General features: G+C 43.1%; 1 protein-coding gene across 4 annotated transcripts in view; it reads right to left on the reverse strand.

Moving 5' to 3' along the window:
- The window catches only part of LOC308083099 (receptor-type tyrosine-protein phosphatase gamma-like), a 387,100-nt gene that overhangs the window by 131,729 nt on the left and 229,332 nt on the right, over positions 1–26,039 (reverse strand). For all 4 annotated transcript variants that reach the window (XM_080425241.1, XM_080425240.1, XM_080425239.1 and 1 more), the window contains exons 3-4: positions 25,700–25,882; positions 15,496–15,644 (exon numbers count right to left, since the gene is read on the reverse strand). In XM_080425241.1, coding sequence (XP_080281367.1) covers positions 15,496–15,644; positions 25,700–25,882 — 332 coding nt within the window. The remainder of the gene's footprint in view (positions 1–15,495; positions 15,645–25,699; positions 25,883–26,039) is intronic.

Here is a 26,039-nt window from a genome sequence, read left to right on the forward strand (position 1 = left end):
TGCTAGTGCATTACTGATACAGTACGCGTGTCCACTTTCAGGGGATGTGAGTGCGAGAATGATAAATGTCATAGACCTACATCTGCATGAAACTTAAGCCAGATGAAAATATGTCAACTATGCTAATCTAGCCAAGGATATTAAGGTACATTTAGGGATATTTATGATCACCTCTATCTGCACCCACCCACGATTATTCAGAAAAATTGTTTAGCCCTGCAGGTCCACATCACTGCTCTGGATTTCTCCAGGCTATTTTTGAGGTCTCATCTCATTGCAATTCCCAAGGCACCGGTCTTCCACTGGCACCGGTAAGGGTGACAAGTGAGGGAGATTCCAACCCAATTTCCAGAGAAAGAACTTTGGCACGTTACGCGTCTGCATCGGAATCTCGACGTTTCAGGGCGCGCCGTCAGCAGTGGGCTTGCAGCAGCCCCGTGAGGTGCACCCGAGCGAGGCGCAAGCAGAGCCGGCACGCCCCCCACATCGAGCGCTGAGATGGCCGCGCTGACCAGTCAGCGCCACCCGAGTGGCATACTGATAGGGTGGGAATCAGTTATTTTGAAATTGCACACAGGATCGAGGATTGAGTCGACATGGTTCACGTCTGGAAATGTTGATATGTCTTTTTTTGTTCAGAAACGTCTACACTCGACATATCTGTGGTTTGCAGAGATGTAACATGTCATGTTTTCCTCTGGCGACCAGGCTGGAAATTCAAAGGGCCCTCGGCTGACAGAGGCCCAGTAAATATTAATGGATCATAGGATTTTACAGTTTAACCACTTAAACCCTATATACTTCGTTGCCTGGAGTCACCCAAGGGTCTATAGCCCCCTCCTTTTTCCCTCTCTATACCATTTTTTTTGCCAAATTATTGCCCCAGAATAGGGACGCTAGGGTTCATGTGGTTTAAATATACGGTTTACTATCTCTCTACACTACAGTATGTTGGGAGACCAGTGTGACATGCTGTGGTGTTGGCACAAAGAATTCTCTCCTCTCCAAACTCTTCCTGCACACAGATTAATTCATCCCGACTGCAGAGCCACTTTGTTTAAAACCACGTGTCCTGTATTCTGAAGTCTGCTGCTCTGTTCTCTCCAATCCACCTTCAAGTGTCCCGTGGGACAGTGCCACCGCCTCAGGAAGAACATCTAAAGAGTCAGGGTGGCAGGGGTGGCAATGCAGCTGTGCTCCATCCCCAGGCGCTCTGAGACTTAGGACGTGTGGTCTGTGATCCTCTGCATCCCGGGGAAGGTGGAGGGGGAGCGTCTTAGCATACTTCAGAGGGCTGTGCAGGAACCAGCAGACAACAGGGACATTCTCTGTGAAGTGGATGTCCACACAAGAAATCAAGCAGACGTTTTGATGTGGTGTCTCGTGGAAACAAAAACCAGGGAAGGGTTTTGGTATTCCTTGCTCGCTTTTTCATCGCTGGAGAAGGCGCCGTCCATCAATGGATGGACGCACTACGTCAGTGCTCGCCTGGCACAACGTGTACGCCATCTCTCATCTCGCTCTCTCTGCGATGGCTTTGCCAAACAGGTTTGAGACGGGGGAGTTGGGGGGGACGGGTACAATCTGGGTTATGAGATATCTTTAGAGTGTGCAGGCAACCTCTTGCAATCTATCTTAAAAACCCAATTGAAATGCATTATGTGAGAAATGGGCCTGCGAGTCAGCTGTAGCTTTTTCAATTTCACGAGTGTTACTTTTTCATAAAAGCAGGAGGTAGTAAAATATATTGCCTTTTTTTTTTGTTTGCTTCGCCCTCCCTTCCCCAGAAAAAAACTAAAAAACAAAGAGGGTATCTACAAACACATTATTAAAAATGGTATGGAGTGGGCCTGTGAAGTGGGACAGCAGCATCTATTTGCCCTCTAGGTAGCATTGGGCTTTTTAAAGAATGACTGTGTTTTTAGTGTCACAGAGGACAGCCACTGGGAAATGTAACATTATGTTAACAGCGGCACCCCCTCCCCCATCCAGGGAAGGCCAATCATAAATAATGGGGAAATAAATAAATAAAAAACAGAGAGCACCGGCTGACAGTCATCAGTTATCTTTGAAGGTTTAATGGAATGTAGCTGAACTGAGAGAGAGAGAGAGAGAGAGAGAGAGAGAGAGAGAGAGAGAGAGAGAGAGAGAGAGAGAGGGAGAGGGAGAGGGAGAGGGAGAGAGGGAGAGAGAGAGAGGGGGGGAGAGGAGAGAGAGAGAGAGAGAGAGAGAGAGAGAGAGAGAGAGAGAGAGAGAGAGAGAGGGGAGGCGAGGCGAGAGAGAGAGAGAGAGACACTGAGAAACAAAAGAGAGGGGGAGGACTGAGAGAGAGAGAGAGAGAGAGAGAGAGAGAGAGAGAGAGAGAGAGAGAGAGAGAGAGAGAGAGAGAGAGAGAGAGAGAGAGGGGGGGAAACAGAGGGGGGCTGAAAGAGTAAGAAGTAGAGGAGAGACGGAGAGATGTGCGTGAAAGAGAAAGAAAAAATTAGGCAAATGCGAAAAGCAGAAAAGAAAGCACGCGCGAGACTAGGGACAGGAGGCCGACGTGACAATGAGACGTTTTGTGGCGAGCGCCTCCGCACGTTAGGCTGAAACATCCTGTTACAGCGATTTGTTTATTATTGCTGTATGCTACAGGGAGAGAGAATGCATTTTCTCCCTTCTTCATTCACTCAGCTCCACTATCAGCATAATAACACGCTCCTGCAGCCTAAACCCATTTAATATTCCTTCCTTCCGTCTACTGACATGTTTTCATTGGTGTGCCACTCATTCAGACACACGACTGCACGTCGCTGACACACCTTGTCTCTCATTTCCAAATACACACCAGCACAGTCCACAGTGCACACGCACATGCTCACCCACGCATGCACACACGCACACACACACACGCACGCACGCACGCACGCACGCACGCACGCACGCACGCACGCACGCACGCACGCACGCACGCACGCACGCACGCACGCACGCACGCACGCACGCACACACACACACACACACACACACACACACACACACACACACACACACACACACACACACACACACACACACACACACACACACACACACACACACACACACACACACACACACACACACACACACACACACACACACACACACACGCATGCAGAAACCCTATCCCGATCTTCTCCCGTATAAACCGCAGAGCATGTGTAGCTAAAAGCGAGCAGTGGCTGGCAGACACAAGCAGCAGGAGTGTGTGGCGGCGAGACTCTGGTAGCTACAGTAGCACTGCTAATGAGCAAGCTCCCTGTGTCCACAGGCACTTTGAATTGAGCTCGCATGCTGAATTATCTAGCGGCACATGGCTGCACCAGCACCAGCCACCATGAAAGGCTTCCATTTCCAGGCATGCTGCACAATTCGCACACAACTCGGAGCGACACTCTGGGCCGTTTCCCTCGTTTGGGTAATTTCCGAGCTCTTTCGCCTATGTTTTGGGGATTTAGCGTTCTTTCATGGCATGTCTTCTTTATTTAATGCGGTGAGGAAAGACATGGAAGAGAAAGACTGCAGAATGAAGGGATGTGACATGCATGCAACTCAGCTTATGAATCAGATGCACGGCCATGACGTCGTGATTAGGTCCCCATCTTTGTGCTACGTATATGCCTACTATACTCTCATGGCTAATCATTGAGCTAAGGATTTCCTCAAGCATGGACACATTTTTCAGTTGTATCATTAACAACATTTAGCCTGGCATGGCCAGACTAGTATCCCAGGGCTATGTTTTATTTTTTGCACTGGCAGATTCGTCTGGTTTCCAGGCTGAACAACATAAACTCTGGCATCCCTATTTTAGGCACATTTTCAAAACACAAACAAGCAAACAAAAAATATATACATAGCCATTAACAAACTGGAATAATTTACCAGTTAAAATCCATCTAAAGCCCGGTCTGCTGGCGTAGCGGTTCGGGCACCTAGGCTCAGTGTAGCGTGACAGCGTGTCGCGGGTTCGAGTCCTGATCCCGGCGGCCTTTGTGTCACTCCCCATCTTTCTCTCCCCATTTCCTGTCAAACTACTACTATCAATAAAGGCCCCCAAAAAACATCCATCTAATAAAAAAATTATAATCCTTTAAACATAAATAATACATAATTTGCAGAGGCATCTATTGGTATGTAGATGACAGATTGTATATTAGAAGGTGTTTTCAATATTGTGTTCCGCTTTATACAAGTTGTATAATTCTCCTTTTTCATTCGTTTTTTCCCACCGAAATGTATGTTAGTGCTGACAGGCTTTGAAGTGTGAATGAATGTTGGCGTTGCATTTCCTTAATGTACATTAATGTAATTTAATGCACATTAATTTAATTTTAATGTTTATTATGTAATGTGTTATGTATAGTATGTGTGTACCCAAGACTAGCTGACTAACATGGCATCAGCTTATGGGGATCCTATAAATAACAAATACTAAATTAACCGAACCACCAGCATGCAGCAAGATATTGACTGCACATACAGTATGAGCCTATGACGATTACAATCTTTGAATCGTGAATCTTGAGAAATAACACCTGCCAAATGGATGTTTTGAGTGCATCTTTAAGTCTAAATTGAATCTCGAGCGCTTGTTGAGGACACAGACTCAAAGGCTGTTTATCTGGGAGTCACGATGTATCACTGCCTGAAGGGAACAAGGAAGTTACCGCCACAAAAAAGACAAGAAAATGGGCATAGTTCAATTCACAAAAAATGGCTTACAGCGCGCATAATGTGGATATCTATCAGAAGGAGTTTGAACCTGAATAGAATCCTACAAGGGGAAGGCTGAGGCAATAAGCCTCGCAGTAGCTGGTTGGCACTTAGTGGGCGATGTAAGCAAAAATAGCATAGCAGAAGTAGTAGACTACACCATGAATTTTAACTTTTTCTTATTTTTCGTGTGTTTTTGGTCTCCCCTACCTCTCTTCTATCCCCCAAAATACCCCAGTTTGAACACTCAGGGTTTCACAGCAAATCTGGGGTTTTCTGTAAATTGGTCTCAAAACAGGCCAAACTGATTTGGTCACTGACGTGACGTCACGTCAGGGTACAATCCCTCCCGTTATTCAGTTCCAAAAAATCAAAAACAAAAACAAAAACATTTTTTTTCTTCTTATTTTTTTTAAAAAACTTTTTCCACACAGAACCAGGAGATAACATGCATACAAACTGGTTCAATAGCACCCCGTGCCAAACAGGACAATGTGGTATTGCAGGTGAAAGTGCTTTATAAGCCAGAGAGAAGTTAGTTGGAATGAGTATATCTGAGGCTTGATTTAGGCTCAAACCTTTTGAAAAACGTTTGAGGGACATAAACAATATGATATTAAATATTATTATTCTTTTTTAAATTCATGGTGTAGACCCTTTAAGATGACCACAGTAAGATCCCTAGAATACTAACCCCCTGAGTTTGAACAACATGGTAATTTACTGATGCCCACTGACTCAAGTTAACACACTACAAGGCTAATGACCAATCTAACAGATCAGTGCACATTAATGGTTCAGTTGCTAAGGCCTGATAATGATGGCACGTGCAGTATGTGAAAGCAGAGTCAAAATTGAGATGGTATGATTACCCTTGATTGCAAGTCTGGTTTGCTTTAAGCAATATCTTAAGTTCAAAGGAAAAAAGTTAGGTAATTGGGACTCTCTTAACCCATTAAGACGCATCTGTGTCATTTTTTCATTTGAGCTAAAAAGCATTATTTTACACTTTGGCTATTAAAAAATAGCAGATATACAAGCTCATAGCGCGGCACCGAGTGCCGCACGACGAGCTTGTAGATCTGCTATGTTTGAAAATATTTGAAAATGTGTGCAAATCTTTGAATATATGTATTATTTTAAAGCGAACATTTTAACTCCAATCTTTGCTTCTGGGGGTCCCTGGAACAAAACATTTTGAGATGGGGGGTCCGCGGCCAAATACATATCATTTTGGGGGTCCTTGACAATGACAAGTTTGAGAACCACCAATCTGGGAACCCATCTTCAAATAAAAAGGAAAAACAGCGCCCTCTGCTGTTTCTCACAATTAAATCCCGCCCACTACATTTGATTGGGTAAAGCGCTGCTTGCTTCCTGATCTGATGGCACGCCCACTTGTAGCCAATGTGCATGGGTTGTCAACACGGCTACCGAAAGATTCAAGTGCAGCGCTGAATCTGTTCTTGAGAGCTTAGAGAACCACTGATATAGAAACATACGCTTTTTAGAAAACTGTTGGGATATAGAAGACATTATGTAGAATCGGCTTCAGGTCTTAATGGGTTAAGTTGTAAGACTGTTCCAGTCTTGGAGGCTCTAATAGAGAAGGCTGTTTGCCCAAACTTGCTATGTTTGTATTACACAACAGTCTCCTCTGGTAGTTGCCCATGATGCCCTATACTACTGTCCTTCTCCTCTATTAAATGACTCAGTGGAGCAGGTCCAAGCCCATTTAAAACCATTGTCCTCGTTTGGTTGACAAGCTTCAGGTAAGTGTTTGTCTACACGTCATCACTTGTGCACAGTGAGGTTGCTTGTGCGTCTGTGTGCACGTGCTGATACACACACGTGGACCCAAGCACAAAGCCCCATTGTTCAACATTAAAATTGGCTCATTCTATTGGCTTATCAACTTCACTATGGCAACATGAAGGGCTGCATTATCTCCTAGCTTTCTGGCATGATGTAGTGGAGATTGAATTGGCAGTTGTCTGCACCCCTGTGTTACCACGGTAAACAAGGTAGAAAACACAGGGGTACGCTCCTCCAGTTTGAGGAAGCTCAGCGTGCTCCCCAAGCGCTGATGTAAAAGTCTCTGAATAAAACAAACTACAGCTGCTCATGGAAACAAACAGTTTGCACACAGCGGTTTGCAAACAAATAGTGCAAAGAAATGAAATTGCTACCCAGCGTTATCATTATTCATCAGATGATTTAGGGCGGGGATGCGCTTTCCATTTCCCACGCGGCAAAGGTTGATGGGAAATAAAATCCCATTCATCAATGACACGTCTTTATCTGAGATACCTGCGGCAAAGCAAGGAGCGGAGCAAACCAATGAGTGTGTATACGTGTATGTGTGTGCATGTGAGTAAAGCCTGGTTTATACTTCATCATACGACGGTGTCATGGATCGTAAAATAGCCAATCTATAAGCTCACAAGGGGTCGCGGATGTGAAGTGTTGTGAGCTTATAGATTTGCTATTTTCAGTCCGCGGCACCATCGTACGACGGAGCATACTGTTAATTTCGCATAAGAGAAAGATGAGCGAAATTGTACAACCAACTCTTACCCCCCAACACCCGCAGCCCCCTCTCTCTCTCTCTCTCTCTGTCTCCCTCTCAGCCCCCCTCCTTCTCTCTCTCAGCCATCCCCCTTCCTCTATCTCTCAGCCCCCCTATCGCGTGTTAATTTACAGTGCCTCTCTTATCTAGGCAGGTGGGTAAAAGCTGGTGGAGCAAGTTCTGGGAGCCACACACACACACACGCACACACACACACACACACACACACACACACACACACACACACACACACACACACACACACACACACACACACACACACACACACACACACACACACACACACACACACACACACACACACACACACACTCATCCCTCCCCCCTTCTCCTCCATCTTTTCATCCTCCGCTCGTCTCGTTTATCACGTCTGGGGGGCTTGGGAGGGGGGTGGAGATAAAAACGGAGGCTTGGCAAGAGGCAGTCACACAGAATGGATAGCTTAGCACCTCTGCCAGCTAGCCTCGATAGCACTTTCACCTGCTCCGGGGGTGCAGCAGCCTGCCACTGACATATGGGAGACCACCACAGCAGGAGGGGGGAAAGGATCCTCGCCCACCAACACAGACTTTTCTGGACTCTCATATTTGCTCGGTAGATTTAACGAAATCAAAGCCACTTGGCATACACTTGTAATGACAGTTGGAGGTCAATTAAAAAAGAAAGTATGAGTTTAGCAGAGATGAAAATATGAAATGCTACCGTGACAGTGTAATTGGCTATTGGCTTTTGGCTGTTGCTTCAGAGCTTTATCATTTACATTTGTACTGTAGACTGAAAATAACTCTGCTTTTAGCCTCACCATAACCTAAGATCGTGCTGATTGAGCCAAATAAACAGCACCCAACACAACTTAAGTACTAAATTAACCAAAATAAGTTAATATTGTGAACTTCAATTGCACTGGAAGCTCAATAATACTGTCCTTGTGTCTTGTGGTGTTTAATTATGTTTATTGTAATCTTGTCTGTTTATTAAAAAAACATTCTATTCTATTTTATTCTATTCAAAAACCAACTTGCCATGGAAAAAGTCATTTGCTGTTGAATTCCACCCATTTATAATCAGTACATTATTAGCTGACACACTGTGAACCTCAGTAGATGCCATCTAGACTGTACTGTTGAGTTAGCCAGCAAAAAAATATAATATTGGCTGTCTGCATGCTTCTGCATATAAATCAGTTACTGACAGCAAACGTTTTTTTCCAAGTTTTTTTCTCAGACATTGTGGCTGGAGTTGGCATAAATCTAATCAGGTGCCATTTCAGTAGCGGATTCGATCAAAGTCTATTTCAACAGACGTGGAGAGGTTTGGGTTTCAACGCACTACTGCTGGATGAAAACCTCTCACTGCCACAAAAATCCACTTTTCATTAAATATTGAAAGGCAGCTTTATTTTCCAGAGAACGCCCACATGTTTTTGAAATGCAATGCTGGTTTTGGATTTTCAAGGGGTGCGAGTGTGCACCGTCAAAGTCAACCATAATATTTTAGCAGCATATTTTGAACTAGCAACTACATGCAAACTACAGTGTGACATTGGTTCTGGTACAGCAGGTTGACAGTATGCCGGTATATTCGCTGGCTGCAAATTAATTTGAAATGTCTGAATAATTTTGATCACACCCGGCCTTGTATAGTGTATGTTTATATGTATTTCCTGTGAACTACAATGCATATGTTTAAAGGCTTTAACCATGCATCTAAAGACTGCCTGACACACGTGTAGATGCGCACACACCTTGAATATTAGCTGATGAACTAATGCCTGGCAGGCCTGTGCTTGGCATATTAACCAGAGCATTACTGTTAGAAACAGCAGGTATGTGCACAGCGGGTCCCTACTTCATCATGCCATTCAAGGGCCCTATTAGGCAACAATTACTAAATGGCAAGGCTTGTAAATCATACATCATTCATGCAGAGCTGTTGAGTGAAATGGAGAATGACAGTTTAGGAACAGAGCACACCACCTCCCACCCCAGTGTAGCCAGCAAGCTGTTGAGTGTTTCTAAGAGCAGTGGAGGGGAGCAGCCTGACACAACCAGAATTTTCATTTTATTTCATTATTCAGTCTGAAAGTGCTCCCATTGCAGCCATTTTCCGAGATGGGCGTTACCAAAGAGGAAGTCCTCAGCGATCAGTTCACCATAACAAATCACAATAGTAAAGCATTGATGTCGTGGTCAAGCAACACTGGTCAGCTTGATTGCTAAGAAGTAACGCTAGACGAATATCTATACCGAAAATAATTTATATTTCAAAACAGCTTCAACAGCTACATCAATTCTGCTACCATTACCACCACCTTTGTTGTTTTGAACTGTTGCAAGCGGTTTAATTATGTCAAAGGACGTTGATTGGAATTCCAACCGTGAAAACACACTGGACGACAACAACATCAGACCCAGAATCACAACATAAATAATTCTAAACAGGGCCGTGACTAGGGATTCGGGGGCTGGAGCCAGGCAAGCAGAGGAGAGAAGGGGAGAGGACAGGTCCAGTGGGAAAGCAAGAGGCAGAGGGCAGCATAAATGGAATGGAGTGGAAAGGAAGGGAGAGCACAGGAAAGAAAAAGAGAGTAAATGAAATGAAATTAGAACAAACTGTATACCAGAAAAAGAAGTGAAGGGAAGGGAAGGTAGGAGTAAAGGTTACGGGCTGTGGGTGTAGTGGCTTGATGACTCACAGGCCTGCAGAAACCAACAAGCAAATACTGTCTCTAGACCCTATATTAGTAGTATTATAATCAGACTTACTGCAATATTACACACAACAAAATGTAAAGATAGCACAATTAGACTAGAATCAGTTTTTGGTGAAGTATTGCCTGTAGCAGAATCCATTGTATAATATATTGTAGAGATTTGAACATAAACACATCACATATTTACTGCAGGTTGAGTCTAATCCTAAAGCCCATGCAGCTACATTGTTCCACTGATGGAGACGTCAACAGGTAAGCTTGGTAACCCGCCCTCTGATATGAGGAGATTGGCGAGAATGTCAAGTATTCTTTTTCTTTTTATACCTGGACACTTCAAATAGACTATCCAGACACTGAAGCAAGTCTGCACATTTATTGCAGCAGAGGTGACTCAGGGTCTTGACTCGGAGACTACTTACTTGGGTAGTCTATTTGAAGTGCCCAGGTAAAAAATACTAACTAAAACAATACTTTCTCTGTCAATGTTGAGCACCAAAACCCTTCTACTGAAAACCTTTTGTTTTCACAAGTATCTCTCTCCTCTCTCTCTCTCTCTCTCTCTCTCACCCACTCTCTCTCAATTTAACACCTCCAGCACGACCAGGCCTATATTCACACTCAGCATCCCCCGATAAGCACCAACTAACCCACATGTTTTTCCATTCCTTTGAATTGGAATATTTTTTTCATACAGTCATTGATTGGATCAGTATTCACACGTCAGGGCTTACAGGGTCTCTGCACCGTATCAACTCTCCTGGTACCGAGTGGAGCGCGGCTTAGTGAGTGGGCCATACAAAACCTAGGGGCCATAACAGCACACTTCATCTCTCCTACCACACTCGCACACAGGGTGACTGAGGATCACCACACTGCACTGTCTTCTTCAATCTGCTGCTTTCCTCTAAGCACCCATTCAAGCATCTGCTGTGTATTATTCTAAGATGAGATGAAATACAACGTTATTGATCCCCGGAGGTAAAACAATAAATAATATAAATACAAATAAAATACTGGGCTGCTGGGCCAAGGTGAACGGTGCATTTATATAGCGCTTTTATCCAAAGCGTTTTACATAGATTGTGCATTACATTCACCCATTCACACACACATGGCGGAGAAAACCATGTCTGCTCCAACCTGCTCATCAGGAGCAATTAGGGGTTCAGAATCTTGCTCAAGGACACTTCGACACTAACTCTGGGGGAAACCGGGATCAAACTGGGAACCTTGCGGTTTCCAGTTCACTCTACCCGGCCACTCTACCCCTGAGCCACTGCCGCCCCCCAAGGTATTTGCACTGGATCTCCGAATGAGTGAATGAGTGAACATATTACTGTGAAGTCAATCAATGAATATAAATACATAAAAGTACAGTGAATATGAATGATGAATGACTGTATACATACATGCAATAATGAATATAAGAATGTGTACAAGTCTATCAACTGAATATACGTATACAGTCTGTGAACATATAGATAAAGTCTACTCTATGAATGATGTACAATAGCTATTGATTGCAGTAACTCAACAAACTACTAAACTATCAATCAATCAATCAATCAATCAATCAATCAATCAATCATGATGTCTACTACACTGAAACATCACTAGCAATGTTTTCACACACACTGCTGTGAGATTTGCTCAAAAAGTAACTTTTTGCACATTCTCACCGGGGGTTTTACTGTAGGTCCTACTTTCAATTAGTCTGTTATGTTTTTAGCGATTTTTTTTTAATCACAGTGTAACGTAATCTTTCCTATGATCAAATGAAAATTCTATTAACTTTCACTGGGACAAAGGTTGCTGCAAGACTTGAGCAATTTGCCCTTGACATTCAAAAGGTTGGGTGGCATTTAAGGGAGAGCTACGCCACTCCCCATATGCAGAACCCACGTGCAGAGAAACACACACTCATACAGAGCACACACACACACACACACACACACACACACACACACACACACACACACACACACACACACACACACACACACACGACACACGACACACACACACACACACACACACACGCACACACACGCACACACGCACACACGCACACACACGCACACACACACACACACACACACACACACACACACACACACACACACACTTCCTTAATGACATCATCAAATGGCTTTTTGACACGAATTGCCTGTCATGATCGTGTGATAATTATGACCATTGATCTGATCAGTGCAATATAGGACTACATTTCTCTATCCACCCTTTAACCCCCTCCCATGCACTTTCACATCACCCCCCTCTGTCTGTCTGTCTGTCTGTCTGTCTGTCTGTCTCTCTCCATACTAACAGCATTCAGAGGCGACTCAGGCGAGCAGCCTTAACATTCTCCAGTGTGCCGGGCTGACAGGCCAGGCAAGGGCAGTTGAACCATGAACCAGGCTAGAGCAATCAAACATCCACTCATGTCTCATGGTTCATGCTGTGGCTCTTTCTGGCAGGACCCCTCCATTCAGCGGGCATATATGAGTCAACACAGAATGAAAGCAGTCCTGTCCTATTTACCTCTGTTCTTCTATTGAGTCTAATAAAGCATGCCGCTTTTTACCGGACTGAACAATGAGGGAAAACAGGAAGGTTCCAAGGACATCACAATTATGTGGGACGTCCGCCCAGGCGCCCACTGGTTGACCTGGTTGAGCCACAACAGGGTTTTGTTAAAAGTAATCAATTTGTCTAGACTGTTGCATTATTGTTGGTTAAACAAGCAATCAGCAGAAGAGTGCTTAAAGTGTGTCTCTGAGCCAAGTCCCAACTCCCTAAGGGACGCTTCCTGCCTTTAGTGGTCAACCGCTTAAGCCCTATGTACTTCATCATACAACAAATAGTGAAAATAGCCTATTTTTTGGGGGGGGGGAAATGTTTTGAGTTTAGCTGGATGTGTTAATTCTCAAAAGTAACACAATGTATAGTGCTCAAGTTGGTCCTCTAGTCTCTATAACTTTATGGAGTCGTTGGGAAAGGACACACAGTTCAACGGGGAGGAAAAGATTATGAAATCAAGCTCAACTGTCAGTAAGCTGATCCTCCAAATGTCAAATGATACATATTCATCTAATTGGCAGATGGCTGCAAAGAGGCTGGTCTCTGGGCTGGGCCCAAACACAGGGACGGCTGACATTTACATGTCACACACACACACACACACACACACATCGCAAACATCGCAAACACACGCACGCACACACATATCCATACAGTAAACACCTGCACACAAACTCTGTTGCTCCATCCCTCCCGCACACACACACACACACACACACACACACACACACACACACACACACACACACACACACACACACACACACACACACACACACACACACACACACACACACACACACTTGGCTAGTTGCTGTGTAGGGTTGATTACTAGACGCTAAAAGAGTGTCTCTGCGTGCCAGATGCCCATAAAAATAAATCAAGCTTAAAGGGTGAGAACCAGCCTTCAGAGGTGTAGTGTTTGTTCATTCTATTGGAATGAAGAACTGTCCAGCACAACATTGTCTAATTCATACACCATCGCACCATGGCTCACTCTACGAAACCATTGCAACGTGTTCTTAGTGCAACACCCAGGATTCGAACCCAGGTCTCCTGTATTGGAAACCAAATATTTATCGCTTATCCAAATGCAGGGATAATGCTTATGGCATGATTACTCCATTACATGCATCCCACCTTGATCTCGAGCAGGTCGCTTACAATAGCATGAAAAAAACAAATATATATATTATATATTTATTCATTTTCTTCTTTTGCGGCAACTGACACCGCCATGCAATGGATAAGTATTACAGTGGTAATGCTTTCCCTCCATGCTGACGGCGGGGTAGACGAGCTTGGTGACTTTTTTTCTCTTTTCTTCTTCTTTGTCTCTAGGCGTGCTGCTTTGGGGATGAAAGTAAGGGGAACAATTTCTGCTTAATATCCCAATGAAGTTCAGGCCTCACAACTCCACAAGTCTCAACTCTTTCTTTAAATTCTTGCTCCCCTTAGATCTCCTCCTCGTGTCATTTTCTTTCCTCTTTGAAGAAAGTTTCTTCATGCTTTCCCCCCCAGACAATACATTAGCGAGAAACAACAAAGAGTTGGTAGAATGAGGGAACCTTATGCGACACAGATCATGAGCCAGAATAGAATGGTTACGTCTGGATCTGTGGCTATGTGGTATCTGATCAAACAGACTCATTTTGTCCTCCATTGATCAAATATTCTGTATCAAACCAATAACAAACCAGTAACAAACATCAAATCAAATTAAAAGTATGTTAAAAAAAAAAAAAGTATGTTCAGCAGATCAAGTCTAATTCAATTTACACCATGGACACAGACAATAATAGTTTCTGCAATAGTCATGATATTAAATTGCATCTAACCATAACAACAGTAACTAGAAAAAGTGCTCCTCGGAGCACAGGTCTCCGCCAGGTCAGGTACGTTATTATGGCCTCCTGGTGGCGCTATAATAGGCCAATGTGAAAAGGGTGCCATTTATTCTTAGGCCTTTCACGGCAATCGGACACTGCATTCATGATTTGAGGCATTTTGTTCCAAAAATTTGTTTTGCTAAATTAGACCTGCTGGTGGCGCTATAACAAGCCAATGTGAAAAAGGGTGGTTTGTGAAATTTCACGGAAATCGCAAGCTGCGTTCATGATTTGAGGCATTTTGTTCAAAACGGACCAATCCTGCAAACTTTGGAAGTGACCCTTAGCCAATGAGGATGGAATATGGGAAATCGGACAGATCCGTGTTGATCACATGACTATAGAGATACTGTGTACCGATTTGCATGACGTTTGGATAAAATCTGTAGGAGTAATATAAAAAAAATTGGTTTTGCACAAATCTGCCTCCAGGTGGCGCTATAACAGGCCCATGTGAATAATTTGAGGCAGAGATTCTGAATTGGCATCCAGGGAGTGTGTGTGCACAGTTTCACAGCGACCGGGCCAACGGTGCCGGAGATTAGCTGCTAACACACGGACAGGACACACGGATGGACGGACGGACGGACGGACGGACGGAGGGTAAAACATACTCTATCGCCATGCCTTTCGGCCTGGCGGAGACAAATAACACACAGTAGCAGCTGTTTGTGGGACTAGAATGATTATTACGACACAGCTTGTTTGTAGTTTTCCCTCAATTATTAAAGTAAAATATACGAACACAGCCTGTCTTTTTTTCTTTTGGTAAGTGACCATACAAGCCTGATAATGATGCATGGTGTCCCGTTACAGGAAAACATCAGACTCTGTTATTTACCAATATCAGGAGACCGTGTCATGCATTATTGCTTACTTATAAACTACTGTATATGTAACCCACAACTCCAATACCGGACATGGGACACATTCCCCCCTGTGTCAGAGAAACAGTGTGTGGAACTTGTTCAGTTCAAACCACTCACCTCCACTGGGTATCTGCGTCCATTGATGCTGTGTTCAGAACCTTCGGAGCCGTTACTGGGACCCCAGTGAAACTCCACCTTCTCTGCCTTGAACCTCCCTGGCAGGCCTGCTCCCCGCACAAAGTAATCATCCTTCAACATTATGGCCACTGGAAAGGGACAGACAGACAGTGTATAGTACAGTACAGAGTCAATGGTTACAGTATACATCACTGAACATCATCTTCAACACATACAATACATCTTGGCAACTAAATAGTGTGAGAGGGTGAAAACATTGTATTCATTTGTTGAGTACTGTGAATGTAAATGTCAAAGATGAGTTGAAAATGGTGTTTGTAGCATTCACCCATGCATGAAACATCATTATGTTTATAAAAAAAGGAATGGGAAAGGACACAGGTTTTGAGGACATGCAAAATCTAATCGTAGGTTTACATTTTTGGATTTGTCTTGGGGGAGATGTGCTGAATATTACACAAGACACTTTCTGTCTTTCTGACAGCCTCAAAGACAAGGTCTATAATGAGGGGCTAATTTGTCTATAAAAATCTATCTCCTCAACCGTTGCAAATCGTCCTTGCAGAGTCCTTTGTTATTCTACCGCTTCTTGGTGAAATATAGTGAGAGTTAAGGGGCCCCTAATTCGAACGTTCACAAATGGTTCTAAGAGGGCCCCCGTGTTCCATTAACCAGAGCGACCTTAAATAACTGCTCCCATTGTCAGAGAGATTTCTGGCTCTGATTGAATTTCACGGCTGCTTCCATTTCATTCTTCACCAGAGATTTCTGTCCTCGTTTAGAGGAAGCGCTCAAGCAAAATGAAGTGACCTGGTTTGTCAGCTCAACAAGACTTTGGCCAAGTCAAAGAACTGAATCAAACTAAATGTGCCTAACATCTTTTACTGGGTCCACTTTACGTGGGGGGTCAGAGATGGAAGGTGGGGACCTTCTCTCAAATGCCACATGACTCTTCCACAATAGACTGGTTCACTCAGCTGGCAAATTATTGCTTTCACACTTTTGCCTTTTTCTGTACCTTGCACAAAACTTCTAAAACATTTAACATTTAATAGGATGTGTCACATTTTGCTTTTGAAAGTTGGTAGGGCAAAGCGAATGAAAATGCTCTGCTCTCGATGCTGGATAACAAGATTCCAGTGAGGAGGTTGTTCCATTTAAACCTTGCACCTCTTGCAACACCTGACACCCCAACAAAAAAAACCTGTCGAGGAACACAGGTGAACATTAAATCTTGGAAAAATGTATACGTTATTCCAGTCAGAGTTAAGATTTCCAATCGATATTATTGACTGGACAGCTGCCACTCAAGTAAACATATTGACCCTCATTTATCAATCTAACATAGAAACTATAGAAGACAAGATTTTCAGGCCACTACATGGCCTTTAAACCTAGTCCTACTGTATGTTGCGCAGATAACAGCAATGGTCACCGAAGTATGGCCATTTGAAGTGTTAAACACTGCTATAACACTGCTGCCGAGCAGCTCAGCACCCAGGTCCACTAACATACCTGTGCGGCCTTGTGTTCGGGAGGTAGGGGTTTACGACATGAATAGATCCACTTCCGGGTTGCACCATTGAACTCCACACCCCTCAGAGTGTGTCTGGGTGAAGTTTCTAGGTAATCAGGTAATTTTTCATGAAATTGGAAGTCTGTGGGACCACCCACCAAGTTTGGGGCCTTTAGCATGCTGGGAATTGGAGTTACAGTATGGCTGTTTAAAGCCCAGCCAATAAGATCACAGAGGGGGCGGAGCAATGGTGTGGTCCCTGGTGTGGCTATTCTGATGGCAGACCCCTGACCAGTGTTGGTGCCAAGTTTCGTGCGGATCGGAGCAACGGTGCGCCTCGCAGGTCCGCATGTTACGTTTGTGACGTCTACCCACCCATCCATCCACCCACTAGGTAATTTTTATATAGGATACAACCACAGAAATGATCACAACCGGGTTGACGTGTGATTTATGCTCATATATCATCAATCACAGCGTGAGAATGGTCGTTTTAAATAGATGATCTAATCTATCACGTTGTAAATATGTTACATTGTTTTTAATTGCATGATTTTAATTGCTTATACTGTAATTATGTCACTTGTTAACGCCATTATTGTAAACAATTTGGAAATACCTATACATACAACCTGGAAACCTTGTATGTCCAGGACCTTTCCTTTTTTCATTATTATTATTTAAAAAATATTTTAACATAGTGAAAATAGACGATCTACAATCTCACAACTCGTCGCATCGTGACACATTGTGAGCTTGTAGACCTACTATTTTCACTACTGTTGTGCGACATATTTGTATGATGAAGTACTGTAGGGCATTAATTTACTTAAAGATGGAGTGCCATGATATTTTTCAACCCTAAAACCTGATCATAAGGTATTATTATTATGTAAGGATTTTTTTCAACAAAAAAAAAGTGTACAGTAAGTGTTAAAATGTTGTTTTTATGTAGACACACCCACCAGTGCATTAAGTATACCTGGTTCTCACCTTAGCACCTCCTCCACCACCTTAGCACCACCCACCTGTCCTAGTCCCTCCTCCTCCTCATGCCCACACCTGTTGTGTTATGATAATGAGGGGGAGGGTGTGGGCTTTGTGATGTCACTAAAGCGCTGTTTCTCTATTGGCACATTTGACCCTCAAGGTTTCAGCCTCCAGGAAAAAACTCCAAATAGTCAGAGAAGACATAAAACACCATAAAAACACCACCGGGGGGCTTAATGAAGTTCTATCAACCTCATAGACACATGAAAAACAGAAAAAGTGCAAAAACATGGCACCACCTCTTTAAAAACATAAAAAGTTGAAACATGGCGATACAAGGTTTCTGCCCGACAGCAACAAATATAGTTTTGAGTGAATATGTGGGTTTAGATGCCAATCGGATGTGCAATTTGATCATTGTCTAAGCTCACGTCAAATTGACTTGCACTTATTGGCCGCACGTAAGTCTGATAAATAAGACTATTATATTTACTACTCATGCCAGAAATAAAGGCTTTCAGTCACTCACAAAGTGGGGAAAGTTTGGAATGCACCTAACCAGAATGTTCCTAACGTCACTGACTGTGAACCACAGAAATGTCAATGAGGCAGGTACAATCTGCAGAATTACTATCTTCCTGCACTTGCTATTGAATAGAAAATTTCACCTAGATTACCTAAATGTCATGGAGTGACTGGCTGCATAAACCTTTCAGAACATCAGAGATCGGAGCACAGATGTTAAAAGTGGGGGGGGGGGGGGGGGGGGGGTGGTCAGTACATACATTGGCACAATAATTTGGCAGATCAAAAACATGTGGTATACCACCATGCTAATAGACCTCCCTTTAACAAAGCTACAGTATACTGTATGTTGGTATTGCTCGTAGACCAGCAGTAGACGCTCATTAAAACATGTGCACTGCAGTAGACCGGTGGTGGTTCCAGCTTTTTCATGTCAGGGAGCCCCAAATTAACATGTATTTGCCTGCAGACGCCCATCTGAAAATGTTTTGTGCCAGGAACCCCTCACACAATATTTGTGTTGTTAAAATGTCTGAAAGACATTCAAAATGTTTCAGAACGTTTTCTTGCAAAATAGCAGATCTGCAAGCTCACAACGCGTTGCATCGCAACACGTTGCATCGCAACACGTTGTGAGCTTGTTGTGAGCTTGTTGTGAGCTTGTTGTGAGCTTGTAGATTGGCTATTTTCAATCGATGTTAAAGTGGTTAAACTGATGTTGATGCTATATTAACTCATTTTGCTGGACCCTGAAGGTCCCCAGGCCACACTTTGAGAACCACTGCAGTAGACATTCTATTAGACATTATAGTGTGAGGAGGGAAGAATATCTGCATCAGACAGGAGCACCATATTTTACAGTGAATGCCTCATGGAGTTTACCAACCCCACATACTTTATGCTACTATGCTCCTGTGGTTCCCCTTCCACTCTTGGCCGTGTGTCCTCAACTAATCTGTGTCAAACAGAACCATATTTTATGGAAATTGTCTTGTGAAACTTATGCCTGAGTCATACTAGTTTGCACATACAATTGCTCACTGAAAATAGCCGATCTACTCAAGTCATAGAGCTTGTAGATTGATTATTTTCGGTGCATGAAAACGGTGCACAACTAAGTATAAAATTAGGCATTGATCCTTCACTGACCCGCATTGTGTTTTGTTTATTATGAATATACTACAAATTATATTGTGTATAATTTATTACAATTATTGTAACTTTGCAATCATGGACATTTACGGTAATAGCTTTGTTGTTTTGTTTATTTTGCACTATAGATATTGTCCACTCAGCAGCTATTGCACAACCTGGAATGGCATCCCCTCTTTTGTGATCCTTCCTGAGATCTCTTCCTTTTCTTTTCCCATCCTTGGCCGATTGAGTGTCTAAGGACAGGGGGTGCCATTTTGTTTCCTTTGTTAAATGTGGGTCTGTAAACCCTTTGAGACTGTAACAGTGGTTAAGGTCTATTAAATAATAAATATAGTTGAGTTGAGTTGAATAATAAAAACTGCTTTACCCCACATTTGTTTGGGGCTATTATTGGTTGGGAGTTCTACGCTAGTGCTGCAAATGGGAGTCAGGCCCTGGGAGTTTCATTAATGGCTCACATTAGCGTACGAGGCACATTTAGAGAAGAGCTAAGCCCTAAAAACCTTGGTCGGCTGAATGTAATGTGTAAACATGGGGCTCGCATGGAAATAAAGCCTGCTCAATCGATGTAAATAATGTTTTCCAGGGCTCGAATCCTCATGAATTTCTTGAAAGGTTTATTCTATAAGATTGTGGGAAGCTATAACCTCTCTCAACACCCCCTATAGCTTCTCCCATTATTAAACAAACACACTCAAATAATAAACATGTTTCCCTCTCCCAGCCGTGAAATGTCGACGCAGTGTTGCAAAGGCAAAGAAATAGTCAAAGTCCGTAAAGGTGGGGAGAAACATTGAGTTAGACTCCTCTCTAACCCTTGTCACACAGTACCCATCATCTCCACCAGGTGACCATTCCTCAGCTGACATCTATAAATAGCAGAGCATCGATACATACAGTAATTCATGTCAGAATGCAGGGACATTTGTCTTGTGAGCCATGCATTATGTAGCAGAGGCTGTGCCTTCCATTGTGCTCTGCAGCTGTTGTTTGTGCTAGAACTTTTAGTTGACTCCCCACATTCTGCTGCTTCCCAATACTCACTAAACTACTGCTGAACTGAGGCTTGCCTATTCATGCAGGTGGTCCTCCTCATCCTATCGCTTTGAACGCCCACCATAGCCTCGTGGGAGATTCCGCCTCGCTGTTCTGTGTTGAAGGTACGGACACGGAATGAGGGGGCATTGTTGTTCCGCTCTAGTCACAAAACTGAATCAATGCCTGTGTAAAAGGCACAGCCGGCAGGGTGGGATAGGTTTCCAAGGTGTGCGCACTTTTCTGCCTCGCCTCTCACTTTTCTGCCAAACAAAACCGATATACATTAAACTTTTATTTTGTGAACAGATGGGAAATGCGCCCAAAGTCAGTCTTGATCTTACAGTGGCAAGAATAACGGAGAATGAATAACAACACCACAAATGTACGTGTATGGCATTGTTGTAAAGTTTTGTAACTTCACAATGATCTTTCTGACAACTGATGCTAGGATGATGTTACTAGCCACCAGTGAGACTTGACTATGGCATGGTATAGGTGTAAATGTGAAGAATCTACCGACAACAGCAGCCCAATCTCCATGGACGGATTAAAGTGAAAATGGGCACGAGAGCGCAAATGCACACACAGATACAGCATGCAAATTATATCCCTTTTGCCATGTTAAATTCTTGCCATTGTAGCCACTGTTTTGTTCTTTACATGTGTAGCATACACCACACTAGTTATTGTAACGTCGACAAACTTTTGTTGAGAATGGAGCTCGGGTCCAGACAGAAATCAATGGTAAATTCATTGGAATTTATTTCTGTCTGGGGCCGAGTCACATTCTCCCCAAAAGTTAGTGCTGTACCCAAATCAGCATTTGGGATTTTAATGGCTTGTCTATGACAAAATATAGCCTACATTTTCAAGCATTTCACGTTACATTCAAGTGCAACAGAGCCATATGCATATTGAGCATTTAAAATCAATACCATCCGTTAAGACAACTACATGATGGCAGACAGTTTGTTTTAATTGAAGACAGATGAGATTATTAGACTCACTTGCTACGGAGCCGTGGTCGAAAGAGAGAACGCACTTCCAAAGTGTCTACATTGTGTAAATCACAAGCACATGGTTTTCTTATCGTAAATTTAGCTAAATTCTTGCGTTTAATCCAGGTCTGTTGTTTTGCTTGTCAAATGGCTTTAATATAAATCGGATTTCCTACTACAACTGGGAGCCTTTCAAAATAAAAGTGTATTTTATTTTACACAATTGGAAACGTGTAATGTCATTAGACAACACAAGTTTTATTTTGACATCTGCCTAGTGGAAGTAGATTAAATGGACCGAGGGGTCTCCGACTGACTAAAGGTTGATTCAGGTGGCAGTGCCAGTACAGGGCCCCCTTGGCTCCAGGGCCCCTGTGCACGTGCACAATGTGCACAAGCCATAATCCGTCCCTGCCTATCTCTCTCTCTCTCTCTCTCTCTCTCTCTCTCTCTCTCTCTCTCTCTCTCTCTCTCTCATCTCTCTCTCTCTCTCTCTCTCTCTCTCTCTCTCTCTCTCTCTCTCTCCCCCCCGACTTCTATGTGTCTTTCTCTTGCTACCTCTCATCTCGCTCCTCCAGGCGTTAGTCAGTGCTGGCGATACAAGCTCCTTGAAGGTCGGCTCCCTGGTCCATTCCCATAGGGGATGACGCACACTGTCGCTGCCTAGCCTGATTAAGCTAACTGCACTGATCCAAATGGATTCCTTTTCATCCCAGCAGCACGGTACTCACTCATAGTATAACGATTGGAATGTGGAGAGGATGTTTGCTCATTCCCCATATCTTTATTCATTCACAGGGACCTGGTAATGAGACGGAGGTAAGAGCAACAGCTACAGGTGTCTATGGAAGAGAACAAGCCAATACTGAGAACTCTATACTCCTTGTCCGCTCATTAGTTACACTAATGTTTGCATTATCTCATAGATCTTTTTTAAGGATAAAATAGTAGAGAGAACAGTGACAGCCCATTTGTGGGATTTTAATACTGTTCTGTGTATGACCATGTGCTCCCACGTGTACTGAGACTGGGTAGCTGTTTCTAATAGATTTTTGTTGGTTTCGCCTGTTTTTGCTATTTTTTTAACTGCTCTACAGCAACTTGTCCCTGCTGAACATCACCCCCACAATATGTGACCTTATAGTCGGCTTCCTGGCAGAGGGAAGGCATTCCAAGTGGCTCTATATGTCTCTATATGATTTCATTGTGAGTATATGCGCCTCACAGGGGTGCATTCTCTCCCCTCATCCATTGTGCTGTATTTTACCTTCGGCCACTCATCCATCAGGCTACTCATGTCCGAACCGAGGTGGATTTCATTACCAAGAACGATGAGTCCATGTGCACCTAACAATTGGATGATCTTACATAAGAGCATGTTCCTACCAATCGGGAGCTGAGCACGCTCAAAAAGGTTGAGATGAGGAATGGCTTCCAAAGGAACCCACCAGCTCATCTCCCCCAGTTCCATCGCTCAAGTCTTAACTCAGCTGAGTAGTTCAAGGTCCTTTGGTCCAATCGCCAGCATCCTTATAAATGGGAAACATCCCATGTCTATATCAGGAAAGCCCTACAAATTATGTTCTTCCCATGGCAACTGAATGAACTCATCATGGTCTGATTTTTACTCATCAGTAATTGAAAGCATGCCGACATCCTCCATCACAGTCTGGTTCTACGGTCCTGTCCCCCTGTGCCAAGGACAAGCTGCAACATATTGCCCACACTGCTCTGTGGCTGATTGGCTGTCAGCTGACCACCATGAAGGAGGTGCACAACTGCATTGAACAAAAGTGGAGGATTATTACTTCCAGCTCTACTCCTGCCCAATCAGAAAATAAATAAATGTATTTATATGTTTCATAAATGGACAAAAATATATTTTCTTCTAGAACAAAATGTGGTAGAATATATTTGAGATCGTAATAAGGGGTCATAATAAGGGGTCCAAAGAATGTTTTCGAAAAATAAACGTGTGCCAATCTTGTGTACATTTTGAAACGTGAAATATTAAAGTAATACGCCCCAAGAGGTGTTTTTAGGCACGATGTGGAGCGGAGTACCTAAAACCTCCTTAGTTATTCTAAAATCAATGTGAACCACAGCCTCTGGGCTTCTTTCTTTTATAAAACGGTTATAAAATCAGACATATCCCAATTGCAATACAAGAATAATTTATACGGGAAAGTAGTCCATCACTGTCTGCACAAACAATACAGTTGTTATGCAACATTTACATTCAGATGGACTCCCCTAGAACTGCATGAAAGGCCCTGAAAATTGTAAACAAACTTTTAAACTAGCCAATTTGATGAATAAATATTGAGCAACTGCATGAGCAATATCTTGCCTAAAATGTTAATAGGAACTGTTTTCGTAAATCAAAATTCACAATAAAATCTGACACTTTGAAACAATTTGCTTGGAACAGTAATACTGATGTAATGTGGTTTATAGAGCATTTTACCAGGCTTTGAAAGCGGCTCAGCCAATCATAATCAAGGACCGGAACTATATATTAGAGTAGATAGAGTAGATCCTTCCTATTGAAACCATGCACCCACACCAACCTCCCCATATAGCACTGATTGCTCACTGTTATAGTCTATCCTATCAATTATATGGTTATTTGTACAAGCTATTTATTATACTGTAGCTAAGACTTTATAGATGATGTCCAGACTTTCATTCCATTCAACTCAGTATAAAGGAGATTCTCGTCGTCCATTGTACTCCAGGACAATGACCATCTGTTTCTACAGCCACAACTTAACCTCTTTAATGCACATAATGACTGAATAAATAATAATAATAAATGTTTGTGATTTAATCTACCACATAGTCCAGTGTTTACTGTATGTGAGAGGCTGTTGGCACTGTGAAAGTACTGGGAAGACAAGCGTATTTTGATCCATGAAAAATCCATGAATGATCTTATTTCAAACAAAAATAACGTACTGAAATCCAATGACATTCCATGCAAAATTTTAGAGAAACCACAAAGTGAACAAATGATGGCATGTAAAACATAATTCCAGCAAACACGCGGTTGAGCTCGGGGCAGCGCAACTCTGGTATTACATTAATTGGGTGGCTGGCTGCATTCTGAGTGCTGTCAATAGTGACATAAGCCACCTGTGGCCTGTTGCTCTGCAAAGCCTTTCAACTCCATTTGCACACAGAGGGGAGAGGATCATCCATCTTTGTGACAGGCTGAAATTGTGAAAAATACCTGTGGTTGACAAGGAAAATCCGAGAGATGTCGCGCGACTTGAATGCAGATGGCCGTGCACCGTATATTACAGATAGGGACACCTGCCATGTCAGTTTTACTAATATGGATGCATCATGTCTGAATGAAAACTGTCTGTGCACAATTTATTACAAATGGCTCGCTACATATTGCACCTGTCTTGTTCAGTTCACATGTGAGGATGTAGTGCAGCACATTGTGGCATGCAGACACCTGCCAATATGAGACAGGATTATGTGAGACTACCACAATACAGCATGTTTGTCTTTGCATTCTACATGTGCAGTCTAACACAGTGTAGTGTGCTGTTCACTGAAACATTTGGTGATCGATTAGAGAGATAGCCACAAAATGGAACATAATGACTCACATTCTGTTTTTCTGCGGCGCTTCTGTGCCCAGACTGCGGATGTTAATTATTACAAATTATATTGATTAGCGAGAGCTAGCCCAGTGATTAAAACCACAGTAGTGGCCAAGTAATAGTAACATACCAAGGGACCTGTAAGTCAGCCAAAGTAAGGTACAGTACGGTATATTAGGTGACATTTTTTAACATTAATTTACCTCCTCATTTCTCAACTTAAAATTACTGTAAATATATAAGGATTTATGTAGCAAGGGAGGTGCAGTCCAACAGCAATGGGATGCTATGATGAATGAATATTTTGAAGAATACAACAACGTATTAATTAGGCTCTACTGTACCTGTTTTGCCAGTGTTCTTCATCGATGTCTTATTAGAGGATTCTGTATCGAAGCCCTCCAGCGTCAACTCCTGATATTCTGTGGACACTCTGGCCTCCTGGTCCACAATGTTGATTGGCGATTGGTTCCTCTCTCTGCATTCTGGGTAAGCCGAGGACCAGCCCTCGTCTGGCCCGTACGTACCTAGAAAAGAAACACAACAGACGTTGTCAGTGATGCGGTCCAGTCCTCAAGATGTTCTATAGCAGCACCATCGACAGCACAAGCTGCATCACCACCTGGTATGGGAGCTGACCCGCCCTCGATAGGCTCTATGCACAGCAGCCATATTGGAAAGAAA

The sequence above is a fragment of the Gymnoscopelus braueri genome (genome assembly GCF_963280865.1).
Source record: "Gymnoscopelus braueri genome assembly, chromosome: 3".
Lineage (NCBI taxonomy): Eukaryota > Metazoa > Chordata > Actinopteri > Myctophiformes > Myctophidae > Gymnoscopelus > Gymnoscopelus braueri.